The sequence below is a fragment of the Protomyctophum parallelum genome (genome assembly GCF_964188405.1).
Source record: "Protomyctophum parallelum genome assembly, chromosome: 20".
In the NCBI taxonomy this organism is placed as follows: domain Eukaryota; kingdom Metazoa; phylum Chordata; class Actinopteri; order Myctophiformes; family Myctophidae; genus Protomyctophum; species Protomyctophum parallelum.
The window spans coordinates 21,485,185-21,501,011 of NC_139718.1; the positions used below are offsets into that span (position 1 = coordinate 21,485,185).

The 15,827-nt window shown below is 43.9% G+C and overlaps 1 protein-coding gene across 4 annotated transcripts in view; it reads left to right on the plus strand.

The window, feature by feature from the left end:
• The window catches only part of ptpn21 (protein tyrosine phosphatase non-receptor type 21), a 33,056-nt gene that overhangs the window by 5,363 nt on the left and 11,866 nt on the right, over window positions 1-15,827 (plus strand). For 3 of the 4 annotated variants that reach the window (XM_083792017.1, XM_083792018.1, XM_083792016.1), the window contains exons 4-15: window positions 474-571; window positions 4,474-4,541; window positions 5,373-5,443; window positions 6,787-6,874; window positions 7,651-7,739; window positions 8,368-8,455; window positions 8,899-8,978; window positions 9,127-9,234; window positions 9,861-9,921; window positions 10,144-10,225; window positions 10,362-11,557; window positions 11,993-12,340. In XM_083792017.1, the coding sequence (XP_083648143.1) occupies window positions 474-571; window positions 4,474-4,541; window positions 5,373-5,443; window positions 6,787-6,874; window positions 7,651-7,739; window positions 8,368-8,455; window positions 8,899-8,978; window positions 9,127-9,234; window positions 9,861-9,921; window positions 10,144-10,225; window positions 10,362-11,557; window positions 11,993-12,340 (2,377 nt within the window). The remainder of the gene's footprint in view (window positions 1-473; window positions 572-4,473; window positions 4,542-5,372; window positions 5,444-6,786; window positions 6,875-7,650; window positions 7,740-8,367; window positions 8,456-8,898; window positions 8,979-9,126; window positions 9,235-9,860; window positions 9,922-10,143; window positions 10,226-10,361; window positions 11,558-11,992; window positions 12,341-15,827) is intronic. The other variant, XM_083792019.1, reaches the window with a different exon arrangement.

Here is a 15,827-nt window from a genome sequence, read left to right on the forward strand (position 1 = left end):
CCTTTAACACTCATTACAGTATGTAAGCTTAGTCAGAATATGTCTGATGGAACATTGTGCTTTCATTTGATGTTTACAAAAAAAAATGTGGACCTTTTTAAAGATCCTGCTGAGGCTTGCAATTGACAACAGTCGGATAACTGTAGGAATTGAGCAAGTTAGTAGTGCTTAAAGGAGAAGATAACCTTTTAGTACCAGTCATATACTGCAGGCAGCCGCAGTAACTAATAACTAATCATCAGTCCTTGTTATTGAAATTGTCATTCCATAGTAACATCTCAGTGTTGGCAAATTAATTCATATGAGCCCTTTACTCAATCCATACCTACAATAATTTATCTCTGAATGTTGTTTACACTTGACATACAGTAATGACTTCACACCTGCTGAACAGGGTTGACATTCGGTTGTAAGGCTCAGGGAGAGGCCTTATCTGTTCCCCAATCTTGAGTAACCTCTTTGTATCTTCACAGATATCAGTATTATTTGCAGCTGAAGAAGGATGTTTTGGAGGGCAGGATCCCATGCTCAATAGAACAAGCTATTCGTTTGGCTGGCCTGGCAGTTCAAGGTAATGTAAATTTTCTTGGGCTTGGGAGAAACTTAAAGAACCCCGTCCCCAATTCTTTGAGTTGAGAAAGACTTGCAACAGGTCAAACTATGAGACTCTGTTAATTCAATCTTTTGGCTTGGACAATCTGGAACATAGTAAATTCCAGATTGAGATCTATTGATTCTCAAACTGTTGACTTTCCATTCCACCAGAGCAAGAGAATTTGTTTCTCAACCACAAACTTTTGTCTCATGTCATGTGATCTCAAAGCACAGACAGAGAAATGTGAACTTTCAACTGTAATATTTGAAGTTTCGCAATTGTTTTGTACTCCATTGTTACCCTCGGGTCAGTTTCAGAGTGTCTGCTCTCAAATGATTATTTGCATTAAACCTCGAACCAATTATCTTTGTGTTTTATTTATTTTACTTTTTACTTTCTTCCAAGAGTCTGTTAATTGGACCACTTAACAAGTCCCACAGAATCCAAACCAACCTATAAACTTGTTCAAGAGTGTGTGAGTGAATGTGAACTCCCCTTGCGTGAGCTTTCTGCCTCTCTTCCAGCTTTTGCCCAGCCATAAGAATCTCAGATGCTGCTGGCAAAGTTATATCAGGCTGTGCAAGTAACTGGGCTGGGTGTTAACATAGTGCAGCCACTGAGATCACTTACTGTTGCAGCCATGGCCAGCCTTGGTGGGAAGCTCCCAAGAATCTTATTCAAAGCTCCCAAAGCATTCAGTTGCGGTTTCAGGTGCCATGCTACCTTATCATAGAGGTGTGAAAAAATATTGATATCCTTGAATATTGGAATATTAGTGTGATACTGTTGTATTGTTTTTAACTGATATAGGCAAATCAATGTTAATTCCCTTGCTCAGATTGCACAAAAAGTAGTGGTATGTTGGATGTTACAGGCACTGTAATGTGAGTTGTCCCGATACCATTTCTTTCAGACCGAAGTACTTAACCCATTCTGAACGGGCACCCATTTTGGTGTCAGCATCATGTTATGCTTTAGCTATTTAAAAATAGCAGATCTACAAGCTCATATCGCGCCACCGAGTGGCGCGATATGAGCTTGTAGGTCTGCTATTTTTGAAAAATCGAAGAGCGACTGACATTTTTTAGAATCTGATCTCAGGTCAGAATGGGTTAATCAGACCAGTGTGTGTCCAGTGGAAACCTCGTATGAATCTGATCTCAGGTCAGAATGGGTTAAAGGAAACTTTTAAAAAGCAATTTATGCAGGGCTCCTATGACCTAGTGGTTAAGACGCATACCACATAGGCTCTAATACAGCCTGACCGTGAGTAGTGGGTTCAATTCCCGAGCCTAACAACCTTTTCTGCGTGGCCTTGCAATGTACTGTAGTAGTTGTAGCTTATGCGTATAGCTAGCTGATGCCTGGGATACCCTGGCCTGCATAGCTGTGATAGCTGGGAGCGGTTTTCAGACCACTACAGTTTCAGACGCTGAAGCAATTCCCTTCCATAACAAATGGGTCCCCTCCTCTCCTAAAATTAGCCTGTCTTGTCATCATACACCCACCGCAACTTTCCAAAAAGACCTCATGCCATTCTAAGGTACCTGCATGCCTCAGTCTGACTGACTCGTGCTATAATTGCAGAACTGGGCACATTTTTCAGATACCAGGATGCGTACATAAATAGAAATATGTGGTATGCGCTAGTGTTACTGGAATTTATTGTTGTAGACTAGAGATGCAACTATAAATTATTTTCTTAGCGATTATTCTTATTCTATTGATTCAAATAAATATGGATAAAATAATAAAGCTCACGCGTCACGATGTGAGCTTCTCATGTCGACGAGTGCAGAACTCCTGACGTCACTCACTCATCCCCTGGTTCCAGGAAGATTTTCTCTATGGAGAATAACATTGGGTCATCTTAAAATCGTCTCGTATAAGAATTGTGTTCCAAAAATAAACGAGCTGTCTTAGCGATATTGTCGGGGAGGTGTCTATCATTTAGTGACAGTCAGTCACTCATATTTGATGCAGTCTGTTTCTAGCGAAAATATAACTAGAGCGGTACCCGTTGGGCACACGAAGTTGGAAATGAATACTACCCAGTTATTATATCTGTGTCCCCATATGCCCATATATGGAGTTATGTGTCAGGCATGCCCAAATATGGAGTATATGCAGATGTCAGAACACCATTGTGATGTCGGAACAGGCCAGCTCCATACATGGAGATGTCCCGAGCCTGGGCAGGGGTCCTGTCCAGATCCCAGGCAGAGGCTTTTGTGCTGGTTCTGGACAACCGACAATCCAACGGTTTGACACCGGGCACTGTACTCCCTGTGGTTGTGTGGGACGTGTGTGTCAAATTTGAAGTCGTTGGGGTTCTCGAGTTATGTGGATTTCAGACGTACGTACGTACGTACGTACCCACAGAGACGTGGTGCATTTATGTTAGGATTCTGCAGCAGTCAGTTGATTCTTCATATCCATATGAGTGAAACCGCCGGGATCATTTGTTTATTTTTCAAACACAGTTCTTGTATGAGGTGATCTAAGATCCCCCTATCGAGATTATAATACAATGAAATAAATGCATGAACCCATGGAATTCGGTGCTCTAGTCTATTGGGTGTGTGTGAAAATAATGATGATAGGGACGCCAGGGTGAAAGTGGTTATGGCTCTATTCTATTGGAATTTCATGGATTTGCTGTTGTATGGTGGGGGATTGAGTCATTCTCTTAGATGATAACCTGTACATCTTAGAACTAAATTGTTGTAATGTGTTCGTCTGAAGACATTATGCAAGCTAGCAGGTGTTCATTATGGAGCAGTCGGGACTCCCACTCAACATCAGGTGGGAACTGGCAGTTATGACTAACTGAAATAAATGAGACTGGTAAGGGTGTGAACTGGCACTACTGGCTACCATCAGCAACAGAATAAAAACATGAATGTGCTCCCGGTCAGTGTGTTCATGTGTATGTTGAAGATGAAAAATATAAAATAGCCCTGTTGAAAGAAACGAGTGCAATCCCCATTTCAGTCCTATCATATGGTTGAGTACCCCAGGGCTCTAAAGTACGTCTGCTACTTTTCTCTGCTCCTTTTTCCCTATAACTCAAACTTTTTTTGCCAAATGTTTTCCCCAAAATAAGGATGCTAGGCTCCCAAGTGGTTAAGGAAGAGCATAAAGTACGAGTGTGAGAGAAAAAGAAAAAATTAGGCAAATGTTTTTATTATTCGTAAAACGGGTCAGTAGATATCGGGTAGGAACTGGCAGCCATGACAAAGAAACTGAGTGAGCCTACTAAGAGAAGCGTGCTCATTGGAGCACAAATCTCCACCTTGCCTGCCTACCCAGGGATGTGTAGTTGTGGGGTGCAGCCATCAGGAAGCTACGGTTCTCTCCCTACTCGGAGTGTGCATGTAAAGTTGTTTTGGCCTGGTGGATGAAATAAATAAATAAATTTCATTACCATCCCCCAAAATAAATAAATTTATTCAAATGTATTCTATATTCAGGGTTGGACATAAAGGGAAATGTGCCACTGTCAATGTGCTGACAGTGGCACTGACACTGTGTGTGTGACACTGTGGGCTGTATTTTGCTTGTCTTAAGTACCAGGTCTTATTCCCTAACTTGAGTAAACTAAAGACCTGGAGGCGTGATCAATGCCATTTGGCTATTCTGAGTGGCCAAAGAGCATTGATCACGCCTCCAGGTCTTTAGTTTACTCAAGTTAGGGAATAAGACCTGGTACTTAAGACACGCAAAATACAGCCCTGTGTGTGAGCACTGACAATGTGCTCATGGCTCTTAAAAAGCACGTCCATGTCGATCCCTGTAGATTTCATCATCGATTAGTAGCACCCGTCATTTGTAGCCAGATTACTTATTTCATTTCTCTTTTTTGTCTTTGTATTCAGCTGACTTTGGAGACTTCAACCGATATGATTCTCAGGAGTTCCTTCAGAAGTTTGTGCTGTTTCCTATTGTAAGTGCTTAGTTACAGTACCTCTTGTTCATTCCATGCTCAGCAACACACAAGGGATACTTGATCATAGTCATGGATATAGATCATTAGATGCAACAACATCATCATCAATAATGGTGTTGTTATGATTTTTGCCTTATATGGCTGCCTATCACTATGGGCAGCCACTTCTCAGTCACCACGACTAATTTCAGTAATTTGGATGTCTTTCTCTAAATTATTATTAGACTTGGGCAGTGACGCACGCTGAAAATTGATGATCTACAAGCTCACAACGTGCTGTGAGCTTGTAGATCAGCCATTTCAAATGCAATACATGGCATGCAAACAACTACAGTATACAGTAAATAAGGCATTACCCTAAAGTGGCTGATAAAGTCAAGCCCTAGCGTAATACTAGATGTTACATTTCTTGTATCATTGAAGAGTACTTTAACTGGTCAAACTAGTACTGGTACACAGAGCACTAGTACGGGTAAATCCTTTCATGCCGTTTTCACAGATTGGGACTTTTTTATTTTCTGTTGTGAGATTTTATTTATTTTATTTTAAATAGCAGATCTACAAACTCATAGCTACGAGCTTGTACTTGTAGATCTGCTATTTTTGTCCCTGGTACAACATATTTTGAGATGGGGGTCGGTGTCCAAACCCCCCATTTTGAGAATCACTGATATAGAAAAAGTTTGATGGGGAAAACTGTCAGGATTTAGAATACATTTGTAGAATCTGGTCTCAGGTCTTAATGGGTTATTCCATGCATCCTGGAATGGGGATTGTATCTAGATCAGCGGCCTTATATATATTTAACCTTCCTTTCTGTCTGCCCAGGGCTGGATCCAGGATGAGCGAGTCCTGGAGGAGGCCACTCAGAAGGTGGCTCTCCTCTACCAGAACTACAGGTGAGGATGAGCTTTCAAAGTTCAACTGCACATGTTCTCCATCTGGGGGGGGGGGGGGGGGGGCATGCCTTTCATTCCCTGCACTGACAAACAACCACTTTTCGCAGAGTCTGACGCACTCTCATCTAATCTGCCCAACCATGGTGCACGCTCATCATCTGGTCTCAGTTAGTTGGCCGTATATAAGCCTGTCTTTCTAGTTTGATTTACACTAGGCCAAAAGCATGAAGCTCAATCTTGCCTGGCACTAAGCTACGGTGTGTCTCTCTCTCTCTCTCTCACTCACTCACTCGCTCACACACACACACACACACACACACACACACACACACACACACACACACACACACACACACACACACTCACACACTCACTATCTCTCTTATTTCCTCCATCTCGCTCTCTTTTTCTATAGTCCGTAAGCAGCTGTGTCCCATCATTCCACCTCGTCCCATTCCGTTCCTATCTGCAGTGATTTTTAAAGGACTTATCCTCTCCATATGGTTTGGCTGTGTGTTCTGCGTTAGCGCTACTGAAGTCCATGGAAAGATCTATTAAAGCACAGAACATCCCCAGGAATAGTTGTCATAGTTTGGCTGCGGCTACAGGCAGTCAGGGAGGAGGGGAGCAGAGGTGTCAGGTTAGGGGTAGGAAGGTGAAGGGTGAAGAGTTGAACAGTGTTTCATCACGCTCTTCATGTTTCAGAAACGGTTGCTGTCGTTTATCAACGGGACAATAAAATAAATTGTGATGACATTAAGGGATTGCGATCATTGCATTGCATGGGTGTGTCTCTCCCTGCATCCCCCATTGCTATGTTTCACCAGTTTCAATTGAAACTCCGACTGACCGCCAGGCGTCATTCAACCCCCCGCCACCCTTAGCCCTCTCTCTCTCACTCACTGCCTTGCTCTCTCCTACGATGTTAAGTTACACTAATTTCCTGTTAATAACCTGGGTAAAATGTGCTGCATTGGGAGATAAAGGGGAGACACTTTATTGTGAAGGGACGACAGGGTGAGGAGAGGTGGTGTTGCTGCGAAGTTGTCGAGAATAATGGCTGCGCACAATATTGAACAGTCTAAACTATTTGTATCAATACGCCTGTATCAACAGAATAATTGTCATAGGTATATATAGGGGCCTCATATTTGGTCTTGAAATGGGCCTCCAGATTCCTAAGGCTGCCCCTGTCTCCCTGATATGTGTGTTGTGATTTAATAGTGTGTTTTGTCTCCTCGGCTGTATGTACCACCAGTGGGTGAATAGTATGTTTTGTCTCCTTGGCTGTACGTACTGTAGCATCAGTAGGTGTTGACATGGTATCGGTTCTACTGTTTCAGGGGGCTGCCAGCCCCAGAGGCAGAGATGATGTACATGCAGGAGGTGGAAAAGATGGAAGGTTATGGCCAGGAGAGCTATCAAGCCAAGGTAAGTACAGCCAAGAATATTACAACGTAATAATATTACAAGCGACAATACAACAATGCTACTGTCCAGTCAAACCAACCAAATTTGACTGCAGAATAACTTAATGTTGTTTCCAAACTAGGGATGTCAATTATTATCAATAAATTCATGAATTGATAACCCTATCGATCGATTAACCAGGTAGTTGATAAGCGGTGTTTAAAAAAATAAATCTGAGAATCTTAATTTCCCTCAATGTCTAACATAAAAAAAATACATTTTGCTGATATACAGAGAGAATACAAAACACATTTTATATTCCATATTATATATAAAATATTTAGTTGACCATTTGAGATACAGGGCCAAGCAATGGCATCTTTGTATGAGGAATAAAATAAAATTAAGTCTTCTTCTGTCACATCACAACCGGCCTACATGTGCGTTCCTCGGCCACCCGTGCACTGGCATTAAATTCACAGAAAACCGCCCAATGATAGAACCGCAGAATTTTTGCTTAGTTGTTAACTGTTAAGTTTAATTGAACGATCGATTAACTATTAACATCCCTACCAAACACGTCACCAACACACAACTTGCAACTACACTAACAGGAACTCAACATTTAGTACAATGGGACAGCAATGCTGAACAGTGCAGTAGACATGTAGAAGAGTTGTTGGTGAGATGTAAGTTTGACACATATCTGAAGATCCCCAACATTAGGCTGCATAGTTTAATTCTATCCTCTGATTGGCTGTTCTAATTGTTACTACACTCCCCTCTCGTCATTACAGGACAGCACAGGCACTGACATCATGCTGGGAGCTTGTCTGGATGGGATCTTTGTGAAGCACAAAAACGGCAGGCCACCGCTTGTATTTAGGTAAACCCTGGAAATAAACACTTCGGACTGTTTGTTTTATTTATTCCATGTTCTTAAAATAATGCAGCCGAATGCTTGCAATATGATCTGCTTCTAAATGGGAAGCCCCTGAATTAAAGCCCTGTCTGGCATTTCCTAGTCCTGGGCAGTAATTATTATTATTGGATTGAATGACTCTGTCAGCACATTGAGTTTGGTGGTATGGTCTACGGCTATTCTTAGGTGAGGTTGTCGCCTGCAATCTGTGAATGAGCTGAAATGTCACCTAATGCTGTCTAGACCTGAATTTGGCCCTGAAGGAAGTGAGTCAATTAGACCGCTCTAGACCGCGGGAAGGACTAAAGGACTGCAGGAATTGTGTCTGTCAAGTCTCCCTCAAGGCAATGGTGATTCCATCTCGGTCCGACATACTGCATCTGACATTGTGCAGTCTAGCACAATATAAGCATTTGATATGGACGCCCACAAACATGTGTTTTTTATTTTGATCTGGTTAGTACTCTGTTCCCACAGTCTCTTTAAAGTGCGATGAGGTTTTTCTTCTCTAGTTAAATATGTGACCACCATTGCCTCATGTAACTTTCTCTGTCTGTCTCTCTCCGTTACTGTGTTTTAATTGGCTGTGTAGGTGGAATGAAATCAACAACATGAGTCATAACAAGTCATTTTTTGCCCTGGAGCTGGCCAACAAAGAGGAGAGCGTGCAGTTCCAGACAGTGAGTCTATATACTGTGGTCACTGTCAGTTTGCTTCTCTGTCCCACCACTCCTCATATAAAACTATTAACATAATGCTCCTCTACCCTCCTCTGATGGAGTTAGCCATCAGCCTGTCATCCTGTGTGTGTGTGTGTGTGTGTGTGTGTGTGTGTGTGTGTGTGTGTGTGTGTGTGTGTGTGTGTGTGTGTGTGTGTGTGTGTGCACGTGCGTGCACGTGCACGCACGCACGCCTGAGCTTGTGTGTGGGCTTCTGCACGTGGTTGCCCAGGTATGTTGTGTATGAGCGATCACAAAGCCACATGCCACTGGCTGAAATTCCACATACATTACTGTAGATTTATGTGGGAGGATTCGCTGGGAAGCATTTTTCTTGCTTGTAGATAAGCTCTGTACTGAATGCCTCATGACTGAGATGTTCTCTTTTTCTTCCTTCCATGCAGGAAGACATGGAAACCTCCAAATATGTGTGCCGGATGTGTCTGGCCAGGCACAAGTTTTATAAGATTAACAAGAGTAGCCTGTAAGTGTGCTTCTATTGACATGTCTAGTCTAGTTCCTGTCTCTTTGTTTCTTGCCCTACTCCATGTATATGTTTGTGTGCGTGTGGGCGTGTACGTGTGTGTCCACTTCAGAATAGCCACCTCACCCCTCTCCTCCTCTCTCTTCAGAGAGGAGTGTGACCCCACGCCTTCTGAGGGCTCCCAGAAGTCCATTCTCACTCTTTCCTTTCCTCGTTTTCCAATGCTCTCTCGTCCCTCTCTGCCTTCTAACAAGGGGTGAGCAACACGACCAGCCACCGCCTACAGTTAACGCCTAGCAACCCAGTGCCAGGGTCCCATGCTTTCCTTGCCTAACCAACAAGCTAGCCACACCCCAGTAAACTAGCTCTCCAAATCCAAACAGAGCTTTAGCCTGGGGACCTCTAGTGTTCATGCATCCAAGCAATGTGCATTTTTACAGCAAATCTTTGTGGTGGGGCAATGTAGCCTGCCCCATACTTATTTTCAAACAAATGTATGGGCCATTTTTTTGCTGAGCTAGACCTGACAAATTTGTTAACTAAATCCTTCTTTATGTCATTAAGCATTCAGAATATTTATTTGAATTGAACCACCCAGTAATTCAGTTAGCATCTGCCTTTAACCACTTTCAACCTGTTTCATCCCTATTTTGGCCATGTCATTATATTATATATATTATTATTATTATATAGGCAGAAATGGCAATCTCCCAACACGCCGCAAGCGTGTAGATCGGCTATTTCCGACGATTTGAAATTATTTTGACAGCAGGTCTTAAGTGGTTAACCCTTTTCGGGGAGGGTCTGTCGGGGAGGGTCTGTCAATCTAAATGTAATCAGCTATTTGTAGTGTATTTGCTTATCAGCATCTTAATCTTTCAGACAAACTCAGCCCACGGTTGTGAACCCAGTCAGAAGGAGATCCTCTACGAGAATGTCTCTGGTAATTCACAGCTTTAAATACAGACACACTCACACACTCTGCCTGCAGAACTGCGGCATGCGGAACACAGCACATGACACACGTCATCTGCCGCACTAAGGGCCATAACAGTGTTCTAGCTAGCGCACAATTAGATTTATGTATAATTCCGTGCTGTTGGACAGCATTAGGGTCATGTGTGCGCTAACTGAATCCTTCTCTTGTTTGATGTTGTTGCTGCAGCCAAAGCCTCAGGCGTACATGATGCCCCCACCTCAAATGCACTACAATGGCCATTTCACCGAGCCTTACACATCGTCACAAGGTAACGATACAAATTGACTCGGAACTGTTTACTTGAAATGATTTGAACGTGATAAGAATAACTTGCTTCAAAAATGATTGTGTCCCTCGTTCTGGTGTCATGCTTGCATGTTGATGATAATGCTGTGGTCCCGCAGACAACCTGTACGTGAACAATCAGAATGGCTACTACTACCATTCCCAGACCAGCCTGGACCGCTCGCCCATGGAGTACGGCAGCGGAGGGCGCCTGCGCAACGGCAGCGTCTACAGCGCCCACAGCACCAGCTCCCTCACCAACCCCCAGCACTACCTCCAGCCCTCCCCCATGTCCTCCAACCCCTCCATCACTGGCAGCGATATCACGCGGCCCGACTACGTCCCCTCCCACCGCCACAGCGCCCTTATTCCGCCCTCATACCGTGCCACGCCCGACTATGAGACGGTCATGCGGCAGAAGAACCGGGGGGGCGGCGGTGGTGGCATGGTTCTAGCCGCAGAGCACCGACAGAGCCACTCCATGAGGAATCTAAACATCGGCAACTCGTACGCCTACAGCAGGCCTGACCCACTTGTCTACAGCCAACCGGAGATCCGGGGCGAGCACGGTGGCGGAGGAGGTGCCCAGCACCACCACCACCACCACTACCCCTTCCACCTGAACTCCAGCTTCCACAGCCCCTCCCCGTACCCTTATCCCACAGAGAGGAGGGCCGTGGTGGGGGCGGTCAGCGTCCCCGAGCTCACCAATGTTCAGCTGCAACAGGCGCAGGACTACCCGGCCCCCAACATCATGAGGACGCAGGTGTACCGGCCACCGCCTCCCTACCCTTATGCCCACCCCCGGCCCGCCAACAGCACGCCGGACCTGTCGCGCCACCTGTACGTGAGCAGCAGCAACCCTGACCTCATCATCACGCGGCGCGTGCATCACTCTGTGCAGACCTTCCAGGAGGACAGCCTGCCGGTGGCCCACTCCCTGCAGGAGGTGTCGGAGCCCCTCTTCCTCGCCGGACCCCCACTCAGACACCCCCACCACGCGCACAAACGCAACTCCATCGAGATCGCCGGCCTGGCATACAGTCTAGAGGGGATGAGGGTCAAAGAGAGGGCTGTGTCGACGTCTGCGGCTGAAGCCGCCACTCCGTCCCCGGCGCTCCGCGGAGGTCCTTCTCAGGGCTCCCAGCTCGATGTTTTCGTGGAACACATCAAGACAGAGGAAGGCGGGGACGTTAAGGAGGACGTGCGCTTCGGACACAAGAAGTCTCTGTCGGACGCCACCATGCTGGTCCACAGCAGTGGGGAAGAGGAAGAGTTTGAGGATGACAGCGGACGCCACACGCCCCTTTCCCAGGTAGAGCTGTCACACTAATAATTGCGATTAACGATTTAATTGTGTTTTTTTTGTTTTTTTCATTGAAGATTGGAACGTTACTATTTGTATTTCTGTTTGCCTCTTAGGCTTCGTAATCACAAATTGCACAGGGCAGATATGACAAATAACTTAAATATACAAAGAAATCACTGACACATTTAATATTTTAAATATTTATTTCTTTCCAAAACATTTACTAAATAGCGGAAAAAGTTGTAGTTATCAAGAAGTGATGTGTTGTAAGCTTGTAGATGTGCTATTTCTGCTATTCTTGAAAATATTTGAAAATGAATGGACATTTTTCAACATGGAAATGATTTGATGATGATTTGATGATGGAAATTGCGATTACCGTTATCTCAAATAATTGCTATTAGGCGATTATGTAACAATTGTGACACGCCCCTTTCCCAGGATGCGGTCGCGGCCATTCTTCCTGACCAGCAGCACCACAGCTTGACCTCCCTGTCCTCTCTGACGCACCAGCAGCAGCACGCTCCCATGGAACCTCCGCCCGCATACCCCATCGGCTCCTCGCTCGAGCCCTCCATAACGGGTTCCGTGGCTTATCAGCCCCACCCTCTCATTCAGGAAGTTGAGCCGCTCTACCTTTTGTCGGACCTGCGACAGCCCAGGATGCCCTGTGTGTCAGAGGGAGACCTGAGTGCCCAGGCCAAGCAGAAGACTAAGAAGGACTTCAAGAAGAGACCTATTTCTGATGTGCCTGCTGGGAAGAAGACTGTCGAGGGCTTACCACCTCCGGTGAGTGCTGCTTCACATATCCTCTTAAAGCTTCCGTCCGGACTTTTTCCAATCAATGCTTTTTATGTTGTTTTGTATAGTTGTTATTTGTTCCAAACTGTATATGCAACATTATTTGAACCAATCTGTGTTGTAGAGTATATTATTATTATGATATAACTAGCACACCTGCAGTTGGACGTGGTTTCACGCTGGTATTTGATAGAACGTCTACCAGTATTTTGTTTCGTCGACTAAAACTATGACGAAAAATGTTTGTCGACTATGTTTTTTTGCTGACAAAAACTAAACTAAACCTTGAGGTCACGTGCATGCATCCGCCTGGGTGACGGCAGTCTGCTGGGCAAGCGCTGGCGCTGAGGGGTCAGATCAACATATGGAATGAATTCTGTACTGGCCATATGTGGAGCGTGTCTTGTACAGGGTTTGATGAGTGCCCAGGTAGAGCCAGGCCTTAATTTTCAGGCCTGTTGAGAAGGGAGAAGAGTTTGGGACGTGTGGAGCGTTGTCCTGGTGTTTTAGTGAGGGTACTTCCAGGTTCCCTGCATTGGCTGATCTGAGCGGGCGGGAGGGTTTGTAGGGTTCGATCAGACTTGCAACATGTGGTTGCCATACCTTTTGGTTGCTTTAAATGCCAGCATCAGAGTTTTGTACTCTGTGCGGGCAGCGACCGGGAGCCAATGGAGGGAGTGGAGAAGGGGGGATACATGGCTGGTTGAAGACCAAGCGACTGGTGAGGGAGGATCAACATATGGAATGTCAGAACAGGTCGGCTCCATATATGGAGATATAAGGGTTTGAGGTCAGATGTAGAATTGCTGGCCGGCTCCATATATGCAGAACGAGGCGTGATTGACTGACAGCCATATATGGAGGCGTGACTGACGGAGCGATGGGTTTTGCAGGTTTTTATGATAATCTGTAACCGTAAAAACTAAGCTATGATGACTAAAAACTAAATATATTGACAATTTCATCAACAAATAAAACTAGACCAAAATGTTAGGGAGGGATTAGTAGAGAAGAGAACTAAAAGACAAGTCATTTTATGTTTTTGGTTGGGCTCGGGTCGTTGCGTCGCGTTGTGAGCCTGTAGATCTTCTATTTTCAGCATGCAACCAAGTGTGAAATCAGTCATTACTATGCCATCAAGGCCCGACAAAATACATGTTGGTCGACTAAATCAACTGTAGATTTAGTCGACTACAATATTATATTTTGTCAACTAAAACTGGACTTCAAGGTAAAACATTTCAGATTACTAAAATATGACTAAAACGTTACAAATGTATTCAAAAGACTAAAACTAAATCTAAATCTGCTGTCAAAATCAACACTGACGTCTACCAGTAGTACTGTCTGAAGCTCCAGAAGCACAATAACTCATAATAATAATAAACTTTATTTGTATAGCACTTTTCATACATAGAATGCAGCTCAAAGTGCTTCACAGGGCAGGACACAAAAATAAAATACAATAAAACACAAGTAGTTAAAATGATAGAACAATAGCAGAGAACAAAACCGAATATAAGAACATAAAATAAATAAAAACACATAAAAAAATTAAAAAATAAATAAAACTCAACTAAAAGCAAGGGTGAAGAGGTGAGTCTTGAGTTGAGATTTAAAAATGTCTACAGAGGGTGCGTGTCTGAGCTCGAATGGAAGTTTATTCCAGGCTGTTGGGCCATAGAAGCAAAAAGCTGCCTCACCGTACTTTTTTGTGCACATTCTTTTAGGCACTTCAAGTAGGCCAGCGTTGGAGGACCTGAGGGGGCGGCTAGGGACATATCTAGGTAGGCAGTCACGGAGGTACGGAGGTGCGAGACCATTGAGAGCTTTATAGACAAGTAACAGAATTTTAAAGTCAATCCTGAAAACAACCGGAAGCCAGTGCAGTGATGCCAAAACTGGAGTAATATGTTCTCTCATCTTAGTTCTAGTTAAAACTCTAGCTGCTGCATTTTGGACAAGTTGTAATCTGTCAGTCGTTTTCTTAGGGAGTCCTGAAAAGAGTGCATTGCAGTAGTCAAGCCGAGAAAAAACAAAGGCGTGGATTAGCGTTTTTGCATCGTCCAAGGACAAATAGGATCTGATCCGTGCAATATTTCTAAGGTGAAAAAAAGCAATCTTGGTAACATGATTAATGTGTGAATTAAAATTCAATTCAGAATCAATAATAACCCCCAGGTTCTTTACTGTACTGTTACTTTCTACAGTCATGAGACATTATGTGGGCATTGCCTCTTAGTTGAGCAGTTGGATCTCTCATCCAGGTGACCCGGGTTCGAATACTGGGCAGGACATAAAAGTTATGGATGGCAGCTTTTAATAACAGATATATATATCTATATATATATATATATATATATATATATTATTTTTTTTACTTTACATAATACATGTACAAATTAGGGATGGGTCCGATTAATCGATAATCGTTAATAGCACCCGAAATCGATTATTAAATTTTATAATCGAACATCTTTTTCTTCTTTTTTTAATGAAAATCTGTTGGAATGGCAATATTGTCATCCAAACAGGACAGGGTGTGAGTGACTGAGTGTGTGACTCCAATCAAGATACGGCTAAATCCTCCAAACCTGGAGGATTTAGCCGTTGTTGGGAATTCACCTAATCAGGCCGGGGTTGCTATGGTGATCAATTGGCTCAACAATTAGTAACCAAATGGACCCTTATTAACTCTCAAGAGTTAAAATTATTGTTAATCATCTACATCAGGTGTTCCCAAACTTTTCTGGCTTAGGTACCCCTTGGGGGGGGGGGAAGAAGTTTTTATTTGTATAGGGTTCATAAAAATAATACACATCTGCATGCTTAGCCAAGCCATGTGGTACCAAGTCTTTTTGGTATGCTATGCCCTTTTTACTATGAAATGTGCCCTCTGCCATAAAGGCCATCCACCTCCCCCACAACTATGCCCTCACAGTCACACACATGTAGAGACTATACACACACACACACACACACACACACACACACACACACACACACACACACACACACACAGACACACACACAGTTATAGACACACTAGTGCAGCATTCATAGAACCATTTCAACTGGTGATGCCTGAATGAGTAATTATTTAGCAATGTGCTAGTACAGTAGATCCTATCAGCAGGTGATTTACACACTTAGTAATGCATTGGCAATGGAGGTGTCTGATAACGTCTTAAAATACCAGGCAGATAGGATTTTCAGTCACGTACACATACTGCTGAGTTACACTCTGCTGGCCTACGCTATCTTAATTACACGGAAACATCTGTAACCAATAGAAAAAAGTTTAAATGAACAAAGAACTCCAACTTTCGGTCAGGTGTCTGCACCTGAGCTTTTTTTGTCTTCTTCTTCAACACTTGTTGACGTCATTTGGCACCTGGAATTACCCAGTATACATTTCTGCATGCACTGCGGAATGACGTCAACAAGAGTGTTTTGACACATGACACACCTGCAT